The sequence below is a fragment of the Sminthopsis crassicaudata genome, chromosome 4 (assembly GCF_048593235.1).
Source record: "Sminthopsis crassicaudata isolate SCR6 chromosome 4, ASM4859323v1, whole genome shotgun sequence".
NCBI lineage: Eukaryota > Metazoa > Chordata > Mammalia > Dasyuromorphia > Dasyuridae > Sminthopsis > Sminthopsis crassicaudata.
The window spans coordinates 364336065-364354243 of NC_133620.1; the positions used below are offsets into that span (position 1 = coordinate 364336065).

The 18179-nt window shown below is 37.7% G+C and overlaps 1 protein-coding gene across 1 annotated transcript in view; it reads left to right on the forward strand.

Annotated features, from left to right (window-relative positions):
• The window catches only part of MSI2 (musashi RNA binding protein 2), a 522649-nt gene that overhangs the window by 316653 nt on the left and 187817 nt on the right, over window positions 1-18179 (forward strand). The window contains 1 exon segment of the mRNA XM_074261866.1: window positions 6731-6779. Coding sequence (XP_074117967.1) covers window positions 6731-6779 — 49 coding nt within the window.

The window sequence follows — 18179 nt, forward strand, 5'->3', positions numbered from 1 at the left end:
CAATGGCCAAGTACTTGGCTCCCAGAAATTCTGGATTCTCTATATGACCCATCCTGCTTTTTCAGTTCTAAAATTTCAGTTAGAATGTGGTCAGTGCAAACTAAAGTCTAGATTCTAGTCTTTATCATCACTACTTTTGGACTTCTGCCATCATCCCGAGTATAGTCTGGCTAAATTAAATCTCCTGAAGAATAGACAATCTTTGTTCATCAACTGGACCTTTGGCAGGGTGGAAGGAGCCCAAGATCTGAAGTCAGAAGACTAGGTTTGAATCCTTACTACCACATACTGACTATGAAACCATGGGCAAATCACTTTCAGGTGCCATTTTCCTTCTATAAAGGCATTAGTCTAGATAACTTTCCATGGTCCTTTCCAAGGTCCCTTCCAATTCAAAGATTCTATGATTGCATCAACATTTGAACAATTGCTTGTTGTTAGGTTTAGTGCCATTAGTGATAGTGTTAACCATGTCACAAATTTCTATTGGGCTGAGATTTAACTTCTGGTCAGTGCTAACAGTTCTTATTATTAGTTAGCATTTTATTTTCACCCGTATGCTTATGTTATCACTGGTCCAATTAGTATTCTTTTTTTTTTTTTTTCTGGGAAGTAAGGAAGTAAATCTTAGTCTTCAGTGAAAAATTGAGGCAGATGTTCCTCCTTTCTCTAAAATGCATTCTTTACTCATTTCTTCCTCATAGGTCTCCTTGCTTTTTAAAAAATACAGTGCAGGTGCCCCTCCTACAGGAGGCCTTTCCTTATTCTTGTTATTTTCCTCTATTCCCTCTTAAAATGTTTTTTGCATTTTCTCTTCTGTACATGTCCCCTCCATAGGGAACATTTTTGTTTTCATCTCCTCAGCATGTAAGGTAGTACCTGGAATATTATAAGCAATTAATAAATACTTGTTCAACTGAGAAATGCCCCCCATCCTTTTTTTCCCTCTGTTATGTACTTTGTTACAGTAGCTTCTCAGGACCCCAAAGTGGAAAATCAAATCAGATCAGATCACCAAGCACTGAATAATTACCCTTCTCCTAGGGCTGTTTTGAGGATCCAATGAAATCATCATTGTAAAGTATTTAGCACAGTGCCTGGCATATACATAGTAAACTCTACAGAAGTGTTGGTTGTTATTGCCATTATCGTCATTATTATTAAATGCTTATGATGAGCCCTCCATTGTACTGAATATTGAGGCAACAAAGAAAGGCTCTTTTTAAAAAAAAATAGCATTTTATTTTTTTCAAATACAGTCAAAGATAGTTTTCAACACTCACCTTTGAAAAACCTTGTGTTCCAAAATTTTCTCTCTCGCTTCCCCTTCTTAAAACAGCAAGAAATCTGATATAGGTTAAATATGTGCCATTTGTCTATACATATTTACATATTTGTCATACTGTGTAAGAAAAATAAGATCAAAAGGGCAAAAAAACAGGAGAGGAAAAAAACAAGCAAACAAACCAACAACAAAAGATGAAAATACTATGCTTTGATCCACATTCAGTTTACCATGGTTCTCTTTCTGGTTGTGGATGTCACTTTCCATCACAAATCCATTGGAATTAGAAGGCCACCTCTTTAAATAGATTAAAAGAATCATTCTCCAAAGAAGTAGGAACTGCCACCAGAGGGCAGGGGACCAAGAATAGTCAACCCACTGACTAGGCTACATGTGATGCGTGATGTTACAGAGAGGGGAAGAGGGGAAGGAAAAGGCAGGAGGGAGGTAAGAGGGGAAAGGGGAAGGAGGGGGAGATAGAGCAAAAGGTAGATATGGATATGAATATAGCTATATCAAATAAGAAAGAATCAGAATCAGTTCCAGGCCAACATATATTCATTTTTCTTCTCATTCTTCAACCCTGGAGAAAAAAACTGTGAACACAGTCACACTTACCCATTGAAACTCATACTAGAATCTTTTATAGTATGTTGGAATGATAAATTACAAAATGTTTCATCTTAACCTAAGCCTTGCAAATTGTAGAAGGATAAGTCTGGAAAGGTCTTGTTTGAGGATAGAGGAATCCAAGAAGTTTCTTCAAACTGTTGATTTCAGCTCATGAGAAACAGAGGTGGGCAATAATAGAGTGATAAACTTGGAGTTATGAAGATCAGTTCAAATTCTACCTTGGATGTTTGTCCATCATGTCACTCCAGGCAATTTAGTTACCCTCTATTTCCTCTAGGTGTCATGGCCTCCAGGGTCTCTTTTGAATTTTTATTGATAAACTTATTATCTTAGGACTCATTGATTAACCTATAATTATGTTTAATAAAAGTTTGTTTGTTTTTTTAATAAAAAGAAGTTCTCCTAAAGCAGTCCTGGGAAATGATCAAGTTTCCAAAGCAAAACTACTGATGGATAAATCTATTGGCAAAGTACACATAATTTCCTTTCTTAATGGATATTGGGAAAGCCCCACCCTAGCCACTCATCTTCAAGGTGTGTAATAGTACTTTTGGACACTAAGTAAATTACTAATCTTCAAGATGAGAGCAGTATTCCCATCCTTTGTAGAATTTAGAAATGTCTTCCAACTAAGACCTGAAAAGGCTGTTCTTTGCACTGGTGTTGGTAGATCTATTCATTGGGTCAAATGTTCAGAAAAAGTTTGGAATTATGTGAGAAAAGTCACTAAATTGTTTTTATATCTTTTTTTATCCTAGAGGGAGATATCACTATTGCATATAAATCCCAGTAAGATCAAAGGGAGACATAAAAGTCCCTTATATAGCAAACGTAACAAATGAACGAAAAATGCAATTGCGAGTGCCCATCCACTTAAAAATGTCTGGTATATTCTGATATATAAATGTAATGGAATACTAATTTTATTATAAGAAATAATGACTGAGTAATTCAGAGAAATGTGGGAAGACTCATATGAACTGAGCAGAACCTAGAGAAAATTATATACAATAATTATATTCATATGCATGAAAAGATCATTCAAACAGAGCTGATCAGGGATTGTGATCTGTCCAGGCCTTGGAACAATTGATGACATTTGCCTCCCTGCTTTTAGTCTAGAAGTAGGGAATTGCAGGTTCATAATGGTGTATGTGCTCATATATAGTTGCTATATTGGTTAATTTTACAAAATGGTTTTTCTGTTACAAGGAGGGATGTTGAGGGAAAAGACTGCAGTACATCCAGAAATGACTGGGATATAAAAGTGAAAGATATTAAGAAAATGAAAAAAAGCAAAAATCACCTCATACTTCCAGATAGCTTCTCCCAAGCTTCTGGGTGACTCGTGTATATTGACCAAGCCTTGGAGCAGATTCTGTAGACCATGACTATATGTAACCATCTACCTTACTGACCTGAGTTTCATTTATTTCAAAGAAAGGGAAGAAGGAGGGGAGATCGGTTTGCTCATGAAGGGGTTTGGTGCCAGTTACCTAGACTGCCTTCACTTATTTTCCCTTGATGGAGCCTCACACAAGCTGCTTCTGTTTGATTCACGTAGAACCGTGAGAAACAGGCCTAGTTGAGGAGACTGTGTTTTTCCCTCTATTCAGCCTTTGTATATTCAAATTCTCCTAGATTTAGTTGTTGCTATTCTGCCAGATTTCCATAGCATTGATGGCTTTGCTGAATTAATAAGTAGTGTTTTGCAATCACTGAAAAGTTTTTTTTTTCCTAAGCACCCAAGCCTTATCCATATTGATTTTCTTGCTCTCTTCCCTAACCAAGATGTTTTATTTTGTAAAGTGTTAATAGAATTTTTCTTTTGCTTTGGCACTTTATCTATTCAGCAGGCCTTTGAGAGTCCCATTGTGCAAACTGGACTATAGAGGAAAGAGTCCTATTCTTGTGTGACAATAAGTGCCCTAAAAAAAAAAAAAAAAAGGAAAAAGAAAAAGAAAAGAAAGAAAGAAAATCCTTAAGCCCCCCACATTCACCAGGGTGGGGGGAATATCAAAAGGGCATAGAGAGAATGTTCCAACTTTAAGAAGGGGAAGAAGTAACCAATTAAATGCTGTGAAAAGGACACTTTAAAAAAGAATTACTTAAAAAAATTTTAAGTGATATTAGAAGATCATGGTTTAATTAAAAAGTGAATATGAAAAGGCAATTTTTGGTAATATTATCAAGGTCACTTAAAAGTAAGTTTAAAAGATAATTTTTAGGTGGCATTAGAAGGAAGCTTTTTAAAAAAAGAATTTTAAAAGGTAATCTTAAAGTAAGTCTCAGAAGCTATATTTTAAATGATATTTTAAAGATTAAAAGACAATTTTAAGTGGTTCCTGAACATCTTTTGGTTTCAGTCAGTGAAATTTAGTTGCCCTGTTGCTGTGAATTTGGATCTTGAGACATGGGCTTGGTTCTTCTGAATAGTCTAGAGAGAAGGGTGTAACTCCTTAATACTTCCCATCAATCCTCCCTTTGCCATCTTCCTCGAAGGACTTGATCTGTTCTGTGATGCCATAAGCATTAGTGTCCCTGTTCTGTGGAGACTGTTGAACTGACTGTAGTTAGGATTGAGTAGAGCATGACAAAATGGGAGAGTACTATATATCTATTGTCTCAGCAGGTATCCAGATCCTTATGAAAGCCAGACTGCTGCTGGGATTAGCTTATCCCCAAGAGGGAAGGATAGAGTGAGGAAGTTCCATGGCAAAGAGGTAGGGAACTCTTGTTAGATCTCTGGGATGTTCTTGTACCCAGAGATGGCACTGTTGTATTGGCCAGTTGCCTCTGGGTGCAGGCAGACAGCAGTGCTAGTAGGGGCTGTCATTGTAACCATGCCATGTCCATTTTCCCTGGGAACTAACAGTTGGAGGATGATGTCCGAAAAGGAGACCTGTTTGTAGTCTTAGTTACCTAGCAACTAGAGGACCTTGACACACACGAAAGGATTTTTTAAGCCAATCAAGACCCTAGAAAATACATTCAGAGGCAGGATTTGAAAATCCAGTTTGGCCACTTTTCCTAAATTCACTCACTTTATTTGCCTTCTATAAGAGAGTAGCCATGGCAGAGATGGGATAGTGAGACTTCTCTCAATAGCCTGCCCACTGCTTTTAAACCTCTTCTTCCCCTTTTCCATCACCAAAGAAAATGTTCATTTGATAGTTTCTACAGTCTAATGAACAGTCAAATCTAATGAACCCATTAAAGCTGCACTAAGACTTCTGGAATACAGTGTAGATGTATTTGGCCCAAATCCATGCGGAGAACTTCCAGTGAGGAAAACTCCCTAGATCAACTCAGACCAATAACTCTTCTCTCTTCTGCAATAGATTCTTATTGCAAGGATTGTTAATCTTTGTGTGTGTCATGACCCCCTGTGGTGACCTAGTGAAACCTGTGAATTCTTTTTCAGAATTGTATCTTAAAATGCATAAAGTAAAATATAAAGGAAGCCAGTTTTTTAAAAATCTAGGAAAAAATAGTTTATAGACTATAAAATTAAGAATTTCTGTCTAAAAGAGTTTTTAGGGAGAATGAGAGATTAAGTGATTTGCCCACATATAGTCTGTATGAGTCAGCAATGGGATTTCTATCTGTTCTTCCTAATTCCAAAGCTGACTCACACATGCATATGTATTTAAGGGCCTATATATATGTAAATAGCTCTAAACACGTATCAAGCAAGATGAGATAAGCTTTTATCTCAAACTTCAAACTTACAGCATCAGGGCATGTGAGTGTGGCTATATATTGTTCTAGGAGGACTGACATCTCTGGTGTGAAGGCTTGCTGAGTCCTTTTCAGGGCTGTTCGTCCATCTTTGGTATCTACCAGTCGCTCAACTCTCTCCTGTGGCTCCAAAAAGCTGTAACGTGCAGCAGCCACACTCTGATAAACCATCTTACGAGATGGGCTAAACCAGTTTGAGGTAACTGAGGAGCCTCAAACCTGTACCCCAAGCACATGAAGACTTCCGTAGGTGGACTAGATGAGAACAATTTGTTCCAATGGCTACGAAAGTGACTGAAGCAGATAATGTGGAGAACTTAGAATTTGGGCATTGAAGTCACAAGACTTTGCATCCAGGACCATTGCTAGTTGTCTTGATTTTTATCTTGCCATTGGATTTTGAGGAATCTGAAAGAGAGAGTGAGGCTGATGACTGTGCACCTCTGCCTTGCTTAAATCCTAGTCACACATGAGTCAAAGCAACACCCTATAATGTCTTTTCTCCTCTTTGAAAAGGAAGGACAAGCAACAACAATATGCTTGCATGCATACATGCATTCATTGTACCATAGTGAATTGAGAGCTGATATATTAGAAAATCAATAGTATTAAGCCAATCATATATGCCTGAAATAGTTTACAAGTCTATATACAAGTTGTTGGGGATCTATTGTTCCTTCCTTCCTTGTATTTGTCCTTCACTCAAGGAGATGGCAATAACAATATGGATGAAATTGGCAGCCTTGTGCACTTAACCTGGCTGAGAGTTTCCCTACAGATTGTAGGTGGGTGATTATTTCAATGATGACCTTGACGTTACAGGCTCTAAAGCCCACGTAAAGAGTTAGGTTGGAACAGAGGGAACCCAACCCATGGGAACCAAATCAAAGCCAAGATGAGCTGGGTTGGGTCCACAAAGTTAATGTGAAACTCTCCTTATTGCTAGAGGGATGTCAGGGTCCTCGTGTAAATTGGAAAGACTTGGTGTTTTTGCTTTATTTTGTTTTTAATTACTATTTGATTCTTTTGAAAAGGTCCTAAGTAGAACTTGTTCTGTGTTGTGTTTTTCAGGTGGAGGATGCTATGCTGATGTTTGATAAAACCACCAACAGGCACAGAGGTAAGATACCTAAGGCTACTCAATTTTCCCTGTGTGCCATGGCTTCCAATGAACCTCATCAAGTCCCACAAACAAAAAAATAATTTATTCTCCCATCAAAGTGATGTGGACAGACAGCTCTTGGTTATTTGTATAAATAGGTGAGAACAAGACACAAATAATCCCCAACACTGGGTTATATAAAAATCCTGCTTTAGAAAGTGCTACAAGATGGTTTTGTCTGGATGGATTTATGTTCCTTGTTACTGCTTGCTTAGTCTTACATTGACATAAATTTGTGGAGCTGATCCCTGTAAATGTGCTAAGTTTGAAGTAAGGGTAGCCTTGTGATTGCTGGGGGTAATCCTGTGGATCAGATTCTTGTACTGATATACTGAAGGGAGAGAGACAGACAGTGATGACATGTGTACAGATCTGTGTACCCCATTCCTGCTGCTCTCAGAATTTACAGTGACGTTTCATGGATGTCATTGCCTGAATCCATTCTCCTTTGTGTTCCCCCTCCTATATCCCCTACTACTTTCCAGCCCCTTCCTTTAGTATGGAAATAAATGATTTAGAGTAAGGAAAATTGGCACAAATACTGAAAATCCATTCTGGAAATCAAAAACCCACAAGTGAATGAATACAATTTAATAACATTCCTCCATCCCCCACAACCTCAAGCCCAAGATTTCTGGGGCAGTTTTCTGCTCTATTAATAAATTGGGACAGGGGGAATTACAGGATTGGAATCAATAGTAAAAAAAAGATCTGTGTTGGTTGAATTAACAGAGAGGGATGGAAAGAAGAATAGAATCTCTTTTCCACTACCAAGTTTGTATCTCAAGGTGGCTTTTATTTTTATTTTTTAGCTTATTTGTTTCTGTTTCTGTGTTTTATTGATTATATTATTGTTGTTACTCTAGTTAGAAATAGTTACCTTTCTTTACATTGAGGAGGTTGGATAGGATGACTTATCATTCCTTTTAGCCCTAAATTTAAGGTCCTATGGTAGACTGGTTGTATGACTTTGAACAAGTTACTTAATTCCCTTGACCTCAGTTTCTTCTTCTGTAAAATGAAATCTGTGTCCCCAAAGTCCTCTTTACCTCAAATTCTAGAAACCAGAGAATGAAACATTTATGGACTATAGCATTCATTCATAGAGGAAGAAGCTGGAAATCCAGAGAGGGACTTACTTAAGGTCACAAGGTGACAGAGCTTGGATTAAAATTCATACTGTCTAAATCCAGTCCAGGATGGCACCATAGTGTACAGAGCACCAGGAAGTCTCATCTTCCTGAGTTCAAATCTGGCCTCAGACACTTACAAATATATTTCCTTTCCCTTCTTCATGACTTGGTGAAACATTCAGGAACATTACTTCTACTCTCATTCTGCTTCCATAATTCTTATTTCTGTATTCAGTTCAGTAAGGAATTTATCCAGTACTTACCATGTACAAAATGCTAGAAAACACAAAACAAAACAAAAACCAAAGCCTATCATTCTTGCCCTCAAGGATATTACATTCTTTTAGGGGAATACAAGATGGTCTTGGGGTTCTAGGACTGAGTGCGGGGAGAGGTCAGTAGTTCCAGAGGTCTTTAGTGACCACCTGTCTGATATTAGTAGACTAGAGCAGGTCATTAAGTGTCATAAAATCTCAAAGGGCTCTGCCCATTCTCCTTGCCACCCCCTTCTTCCTCCAGGCTCCTTGTTTCTTCATGTCTCCCAGAGTCTATTTAGCTTCCTTCCTGTGTGGGTGGAGAATATTTAAGCCACCCAAAACACTGAAGAAGACTTTTTCTTTGATCTGGCTTTGATCTGTTGTATATCTCTTAATGGGTCAAAGCATTTGAGGAGTTAAAAAAATAAAAATAAAACACTCATCATGCCCCTCTAGAGAAAGGTGCCCACATACATCCAAGAGAGGTACTTTTGGCATCAGATGATGAATAAGGAGGATAACAGGAAGAAACAGAAGAATAAACTTAGTCAAACACCATCCTCCAGCCTTTCTTCTTTCTTTCCTTTCCTTACTTTGCTCCCTTGCCTCATCATTCCATTATCTTATCAAGCAAAATGAAAGGAAACCAGCCTCCTTGGCTGGAGCAGTTCCCAAGGTGAAATGCTTTTTCACTTGAGGAAAGGGAAAACAAGGAGATTCAATCTAGAAATCAGTTCTATTCTATTACTCATAACCAGGACCCAAATTTATTATTTCATTTGCTGAGAACAGATCTAACAAAATATGGCACCATAAGAGACTGGCTCACTAGAGGATTGTGCCTTCAAAAAATAAGATGAATAGTAAATAATGGAGAGAGAAAAATGCTTTGTAATTAACACATTAATTGTATATGTAAAGGAGTTCTAAAGTTCATCACTTGAGTAGAGAGTATGCTGGATTTGAAATGAGAGGACTGGATTTAAAATCCCAGCTCTGCCATTCACTACCTTGTGATAGCTGGCAAGTCAGAACTTCTCTGAGTCTGGTTTCCACATTTGTAAAAGAATTGGGTTATCTTTAAGATCTCTTCTGGCTCTAAGTCTATGATCCTATTATCATTTATTTATTTACAGATAGTTCTTTATTTCTTTTTTAGTGGAATGGACTTTTATCAATTACTAGGGGATACCTTGTTATAGGTTTACAGATCCAGAAATGAGAGACGCCAGAGTCCCATCCAAGAAAGGATTTGGGGCCAGATTCTCACACACTACAGCCATAGCCAATGCTCTTCCCACTGTGGTATCATACACAGCTACCCCAAACCTTTCATTTTATAAATAAGGAAGTTTAGGCCCTGTTATTTGAATTGCCCGATAATAATAAGAAGCAGAATTGAGATCTGAACTTGGATCCTTTTTTTAATAGTTTTTATTTTTAAAACATATGCATTCACTCTTGCAAAACTTTGCATTCCAAATTTTTTTCCCTTCCTTCCCCTTACTCTCTCCCCTAGATGGCAAGTAATCCAACATATGTTAAACACGTGCAATTTAAACTTGGTTCTTAAATCCAAGTCTACTGTACTACTGTCTCTTAAGGGGCAAGTATATAAGGCTTTGTTATTGTTTAGTCATGTCCAACTTTTCATGACTCCTTTTGAGCAGAAAAATATACTAGAATGATTTGCCATTGCCTTCTTCAGATTATTGTACAGATGAACAACTGAGGCAAAGTGACTTGCTAAGAAAATACTAAGGCCAAATTTGAGTTCATAAAGATGAGCTTTACTGAATCCAAATCCAGTGCTCAATCTACTGCACCATCTAGTTACCCTGAGGTGCAAGAGAACCCAGGTTCAAATCCTAGCTCTACCACTCTTGCTACCTAGATAGTGACATATAACTCAATTTGTAAAATGGGGTTTGGGGATTAGGAGTTGGAGTCATGTAAACATTTCTTGGACAAAAAGGGATTGTGAATAGAAAAAGTTTAAAAAGCCCTGGTCTAGACTCTGGATTCATAGATGCTGACTTTACTTTTCACTAGAAGTCAAAGGGAAGTTGGATGACCACTTGTCATGAATGTTGGACAAAATGACTGCTAAAGTTCTATCTAATTTTTCAGAATTTCTAATTCTTATGATGGCTTCAATTATTGATTTCAACAAGTTGCTTTCATATGTTGCTTAAAAGATATTTCAAGTGTTATAGATAGTTCTTTGATGTCATAGGAAGGGTAATTAAAATACTAAGCTTTGATTATTTCTTAGCTTTCTATTTTTAACTAATTAGGGTATTGAAAAATTGAAGGAACTCATTTAGATATGATGAAGTTTGAAATTTTGATCTTCAGACTATTTAAATATTCAACTATTAATTCCTCTTGAAAAATTGCATCTTTGTTCCTGGCTGAGCTCAAGCACCACCTCCTACTGAAGACCTTTCCTGATGATTGGAATCATTAGAACTTTCCCTGGCCCTTCCCTTTCTATTCTTTTATGAACTTTGCACATTTTAAATTTTGGGTACCTTTTATGTGAGCTACCTGAGGGCAGAAATTGTTTTCAAATTTATCTTGGTGTCCTGAGAATCCAGGATGCTATCTGACACATAGCAGGGACTTAATGAATGTGTAAAAAAGGAATCAAAAACAAACAACAGGACAGAGATGAACAAGCTGGGGGTGGTCTTTGTGGTAGCATTGAAGATACGAGTAATGGCTGCTAATTAAAATCTGAGTGAAGAAGACATCACATAAAATGTGAAAGCCTAGGAAAAATATAATACAAATTCTAAAACTTATAGGTGAAGAGACTGAAGCTCTAGTGCCCCATGATTTGTTTCTGGTCACATAATGAAACAGTAAGTATTTGATTGATTAGTAGATCCAAAAATTAGACTTCTCATTCTGAGAACCTGAGTTGAGCTCATTCAGCTTCCAGCCATTTACCTGCCTTCTCTAAGAAGCCAGTATCTCCTGTATGGAGAATATGGAAAATAGTGGTGATGATGAGGTTAACAGGATTCTTTTTAAAATTTTAAAAATCATACACTGTTTTGTATGTGTAATCACTGGCCACTTTTAACAGCAGTTAAACTTTAAACTGTTATTCTTTCTTCTGTATAACAATATGTCTCCATTTTTACTTATAGGAAAACAGAGGCACAACACTCTAAAATGAATACCTTGTGTCATATTTACCCAGCCTAGGGAATGGCAGGACTGGATTTAGAAATTGAGGCTTTTGTTGATCCTGCCTATCTCCTCACTGCAGGGCTTTCTGAGAGATGATCAGTGCTAAGAGAGAGGAGGGGTGGGGGAAACAGCTTTCTTTCTTTCTTTCTTTTTTCTTTTCTTTTTCTTTTTCTTTCTTTTTTTTTTTGTAGAGTCATTCAGTTTACTCTTGAAAAGTTGATAGAGGCTGTTGGAAAACTGTTGGGCTGATCTTCAGAGGATTTAATTATTGAAAGGAGAAAAAAAATATTTTTTGTTGAGTTACCCTTGCAAACTTCAGATAAAATCTTGAGTTGGGCATTAAGTATTGATCCCAGATTAGGGAAGAGGAAAAGAGAAAGGAGACTTCCAAGGTTCTGTCCTTCTGACTGGGTTATATAATATGGGTTTTAGGAGGACAGCCATGTGCTGGCTAGCTCAGCATTAGCTGGAGAATGGCAGGGGAATAAGGTGAAAGCATTTTTTCCCCATGAGGTAGTTTAGGCCTTTCTGAGCATTCTCTTCTCAATTCCCACCCTTCGTCCCCCAAGCTTTGGTGACAGTGTGGGCTTTTGACTTGTGAAAAGGGGAGATTTTCGGCGTCCCCAACCTCTAACACTAGAAGCTCTCTCCTGATCCCTGAAACAGCTGGATTCCTGGCCCTTGGGAAGGGAAGCTGAATGTTTTGGAGTCCAATCAATAGTTAAGCTGGTGTATTTAAAGTGTATCAGGTAGGAGGCTGGCAGAAGGCAGCTGGGGAAGGATTGGTTTCTAGCTGAGTGTAGAAAAGGGGTTTTGATCACCAGTGCCCTCACCCTCCTCCCTGGGTCTCCCATTACCCAGCAGGTCTGTTTGCTTCAAAATAGTGCCAAGAGCAATGGAACAAGATATGCTGTGAGAAAAATACAGACTCAAGTGATAGATGACTCGTTTCCCAACTGTTAACAGTCACTTATTAAATGTAATGCTAATGGTTTTTTAGAGGAATAACAACCCTACAGATAACTCCCTCCCCCTGGGGTGGCATTGGTCGGGAAAAGGGAAAGTCTCTTACCTCTAGATCATGGATGTTTAATCTCAGAGATTAACATGGACTGGATGCCTGCATGGCTTGGATACTGGTTGGAAGGAACTTCATATTATCATCTTTTACTCTATGATGGAGCCATGAGGCTGGGGATCCAGTCAAGAGAGCAGATCAAGTTTCAATCTCTCACCTATGACTCCTTAGCCCTAATGAATTGTTAGGCGACACTTCCCCACACTTTCCCTTCTTTTCTTGAATTTTCCCTTTCCCTGAATTTCTGTAGGTCTTTTGTGCAGCCTACTCCTGAAGTAACAGAGCTATCAGCATCCTTCCTGAAAATGCCACACGGAGAATACGCTCTGGCCAGGGCAGAGTGCTGGGGAGACAATTACCACCTTAGACCTACATTCTATGCCTGTGTTTTTACAGCCTGAGATTGCATCAGCTTTCTTGAGTGCCATAACATACCGTTGACTCATTGTGCTTGAAATTCGCTAAACTACTCAGATATCTATCCAGAAAAAGTAGCATCTAGCCATACTTTCCCAATCTAATATCTGTGTCAAGTTGATTTTTTTGAACCAATGTTTAAAATTAACAATCTTTATTTTCCTTCAAGGTTCAGCCAAATACCATCTCTTAGTTGTTCTTTTCTTTATATATTATTGTGTATATGTTACAGATAAAAGTGGTAGCTTGTCTTGGTGGAAATAGAACTGGCCTCGGCACCAGGAAGACCCAGATTGGAGTCTAAGCAAGTCCCTTAAGTCTCTCCATGCTACAGATATCTCTTTTAAGATCATAAGTTGCGGAGAAGGTGCTGATTTGCATTGATAGAGGAAGTTTCTTCATTGAAAGTTCCCTATCCCACAATTTTAGATCCAGTTCATGTACTTAGCTATATACATTATCTTTCCATTAAGGCAGGAACTGCTTTTGTAGTTTTGCTTATTTGGGGGAGGAAGACTTCATATTCCTAATACCTAGCACAGTACAATTTAGTAGGCACTTAATAAGTGCTTTTTGAATGGGAGAGAAAATAACTAACTTGTAGAAATGATAGAAAGAGTAGTTAAGTGATACAGTCTTGACATGGGAAAATCCCCTAAGAATAAACATGAAGGACAGTGTCTGGATTATTAATTCAGTCCACAAAATACTTATTCAGTGCCTATTGAATACAGGCCACTGTTGGAAACATAAAGATGATGAATAAAATCTGATCCTAGCCCTTAGGAAGTTCAGAGTCAAGACTGATATATCACAGTTACACATAGTCTCATATTACAGATCTTTGGGAAATCTTAATACAAGCCTAGAGTTTCCCAGAAACATTCCCATTGGAATTTCTGGACATAGTTACCTCAACCAAAAGAAGAGTAGAGCGTGATATAAGTGCCAGGAAGTCCTGTAATCTCCAGTTCTTCCAGAGACTGCTGTTTTCACCATGTTACAACCCTACCAAACCTCTCCACCTCTCACTTCTATGAATCCATATTGTTGTTGAGTCATTTCAGACACGTCTAACTCTTTGTAACCTTAGTTGGGGTTTTCTTGGGAAAGATACTGGAACAGTTTGCCATTTCCTTCTCCAGCTCATTTTACAGATGAGGAAACTGAGGCAAACAGGATTAAGTGTCTTGGCCCCTGATCACAAAGCTAGGAAGTTTTTGAGGCCAGATTTTAACTCAGGAAGATAATCCTAGACTTGGCATTTCATCCAATGCATCATCTAGCTGACCTTATAGTGGTGGTTCTTTGCTGAGCTTGCCCACTCTCAAAATCCTCAATAATTTTGCCTGACTCTGCCCATCCTTCCCACTGTTCCCTCCCTGGAACCTTTACTCTTAGTAGGTTGGTCTCCTTGATGTCCCTGAGAAACAAAAATTTAAATTCTTCCTTCCCCGCTTCACTCTCTCAGGTTGCTGCTTCTTCCTCAATTCCACTCTGTCAGTTTTTTCATCTCTTTGGATCTCATTTGTTATTCAAAGCTGTCTCATTCTCGTCATGTTTTTGGATCACATTTATTATTCAAGGCCCAGTTCTTCCATTAAGCCTTCCCTGTGCCACTGCAATCCTCAGTAATATCTCTCTCCTGATTTCTTATTGCATTTACATCCTGTACCTCACCCTTAGTGCCAGGACTGGTACTGTTGTTTATTGTTCTCTGTTGTGTCATATATCTCAGGTCAGCACACCCAACTTGATTATAAAACTCTTAGAGGGCAGGGATTCTGTTTTACTTCTCTAGTGACTGCTATATTACTTTTGTATATTAAAGGATTTGGAGTTGGGGCTCCATTAACATTTGAAATGTTGATTTCTTCTTAAAATGGTAGATTGCTGGGTCAGGACAGACCCCAGTAGCTGAATTCCTACCTATCCATGGGGGAAAAAAAAAAGAAATCTCTTCTTTGATATATCCATCAATTGATCATTGTAGAATCTTGATTTAAAACCTATTTCATTCTAAGTGACTTTTCACTAAGTCATATAACTCTTTGAGTCCCTGTTTCTTCATTTCTTAAATATGAGAATTAAGATTGAATGACCTCTAAGGTTTTTTCCTGATCTGAATCAATGACCTTTTGACAATCTCCAGGGAGGCACAATCTACTGTTTCCCAGGGGATCCCATTCACCTTTAAGAATAGCTCTAATTGTTTGGATGTTTTTCCTTGTATCCAAGCCCAAGACTGTATTCTCTTAACTTTTACTGTGTTTTTTTTCCCCTAGCTCTGCCCTCTAGGGCAGAGCAGAAAAAGTCTAATCCCTTTTCCAACTGACAGCTTTTTAAGTATTTGAAGATAGCTTTCATGCCTTTTCCCTCCAAGTTTTCTGTAGGTTAAATGGGCCTGCTTCTTTCAGCTAATTCTTATATGGAATAAAACTCAAGACCCTTCCCTATCCTAGTAACTCTTTTAATGGAAATTACATCCTTCCAGCAGGGTTTCTAATTTCCATTTTGCATTGATATTATTATTATCATCATCACCATCTTCAATTATATTAATTATGATAATTGATGGCATATATATAGTGCTTTCAGGTTTGCTTATCTCTTTTTGTCCAACCAACAATCCTGGGAGGTGTTATTATAATTCTCATTTTACAAATAAGGAAACTGAGGCAGACATAAATAACGTGTTACCCAGAGTCACAGAACTGTAGGTATCTTGAATTTAGATTGAATATTAGAGGAAAAACCTAGGAGAAAGTGGTATCTCAGAAATTTTGAAACCTTTTTACAAGCTTGGCTCCTGTGATTTTCCCAGAGCTTCTTAAGGAGCTTTGACCTTAGATGACAGATTCTGAAAATAGGGAGAGGTTTGGGGGTTTTTTAATTGGTGGTTTTTTTGTTTGTTTGTTTTTGGGTTTTGCTATTGTTCAGTCATATTTGACTCTTTATGACTTGGCAAAGATACTGGAATGGTCAGCTCATTGCCTCCTCAAACTCATTTTACAGACAAGAGGAAACTGAGGTAAACAGGGTTAAGGATTCACACAGTTAGTATCCAAAAACAGATTATAACTCAGGTTTTCCTGACTGTAGGCTTAGTAGTCTATCCACTGCATCATCTAGTTGCCAACAATGACAATAACAACAACTACTGCAGCATTCCTTTGGCTCTTGGTGCCTGAAGAGCCCAAAGTGCGCTGTGTTTAGAAATTTATTCTCAGAATTGATAAAGCTAGGTTGTCCTTGTTTAACAAAATGAAAAATCAGAGTTAAGAAAAGCTAAGTGGCCCATTCAAAATCATATAGTATATTAATAGAAAATCCATTTAGAGAATCAAGCCCTCAGCATGGAAGACTGGAATTCCCTTTGATGACTGGAAAGAATGTATATAAAAGAGATTAGAGCAGGAATTTTTAACTTGAGGTCCCTGAATTTGTTGTTGTTGTTGTTGTTGTTTTAATCCTGATGACAATTTTTATATTATTGGTTTCCTTTCAATCCTGTTTTCTTTTTTGCATTTAAAAACATTTTTCAGAGACTTGATCTATAAGTGTGCAGTCAGAAGGGATTGTGATGCAAACGGTTAAAAATCTGTATGAGGGGCTATGGCCCTAAAATTGTGTTTATGTAAAGGGTTTTGTTACCCAGAAAACTGAATTGTCTTGGATTCACTTTGAAAACTTGGAGTGCATCTTAATACCTAAAGGCAATTGTCCTAAGTGTGAGGTAGAAGCCATTCACATAATCACTTTATTTACTAAAGGCAGAAATGATGGAGGCCAGATGGTTTTTCAGGAGCTATGACCAAAGATAATGCTTTTCTAAGGAGTAAAAATAGCCTATAACATCCTGAATGGCTGCCAAGCCTTCCTTTTTGAAATTGACCTCTGAAAGCAAGACTGACATTTTTATATACTCTATATAAAAATGATTAAGAATCTCCTTGCAATTATTTGTTTATTGTTCCACTGGGCAAAAAAATTATATATGAGAGACATGTGTTGTTTGATGAGGTAGCTAGGTAGCTCAATGGACAGAACACTGAGCCTTAAGTTAGAAAAACCTGAGTTCAAATCTGACCTCAGACACAGTACTAGTGGTGTGACCCTATACCAGTCCCTTAACCAGTTTGCCTTAACTGGAGAAGGAAATGGCAAATCCCACAAGTATCTTTGCCAAGAAAACCCCATCGATACTGTTGGCATGTTTTGGTCCACAAGGTCACAAAGAATAAGATACCAACAAACAACAGCAAATACAGTTTGTTTTTTAATTTTTTCTCCCAAGTAAACATGAAGACTGGTAGGTTGGAGGTGCCAGAAGTTGTGTGTGTGTGTGTGTGTGTGTGTGTGTACACATAATATACATACAGAAACAGAAAAACACACACAGAGAGAGACAGAGACAGATTCTTTAACTATAAAAAACCTATTCAGCTGCGATGAAGGAAGAAATATGGTTCTCTTGACTTTTCCCACTCCCTCCTGTTTTCTTGTTACATTTTGTTTGACATTACAGATACTTCCCAACAAATTCGTTACTAAAGCAAAATCCCTAAAGCAATAGTGAACTTAATCATTTAAAAAAAGAGATGCACTAGCTGTGATGAGGTACCAACATTGATCACTCTAATACAGAGATTCTTGGCCTCTTCAGTCACAAAGTTACCACCATTGTGTATATTGCTCTTTTGTTTATTCACATTGTCCCCCACACATCAAGTATGTGCCTTATTTCCATCTTTTTATCCTTTTACATAATGCTTCTCTATTTTTATACCTAGAGGTCATTTCTTGCTGTCAATTTCTTTTAGACATAGTCCTTATAATGGAACATTTGGGCCAAAGTTTATGAACAATTTAATAACTAAGAGAGTTACTGTGTTTCTGTTGGGTCTCAAAAGGGAAGAGTTGCTACTGTTACATCAGAGCAGGTGTCTGAATTTTTGAAAGAAAGCATTTTGTGAAACTGTTGAATAATCACTACTTCTAAGACTTGTGGTTATATGATTAGGAAGCATTTTGCAAAATATCGAGCCTGATCTGCTGCTGAAATCTTTCTTCCTTCCAACCCTGACTTAGGTTACCTCTCTTCCATTTGGCTTTCTCTGATTCCTACCCAACTAACAGTTTTCAAGAAGATTGTCTAAGATCAGCCCTCTCTGGATCTATTACTTCATTTAAACAAAGAGGTGGTTGGCCCAGATCAACCTTATCTACATTTCTGCTTTAAATCTATGGTCCTTTAGAAATTATACAAAAA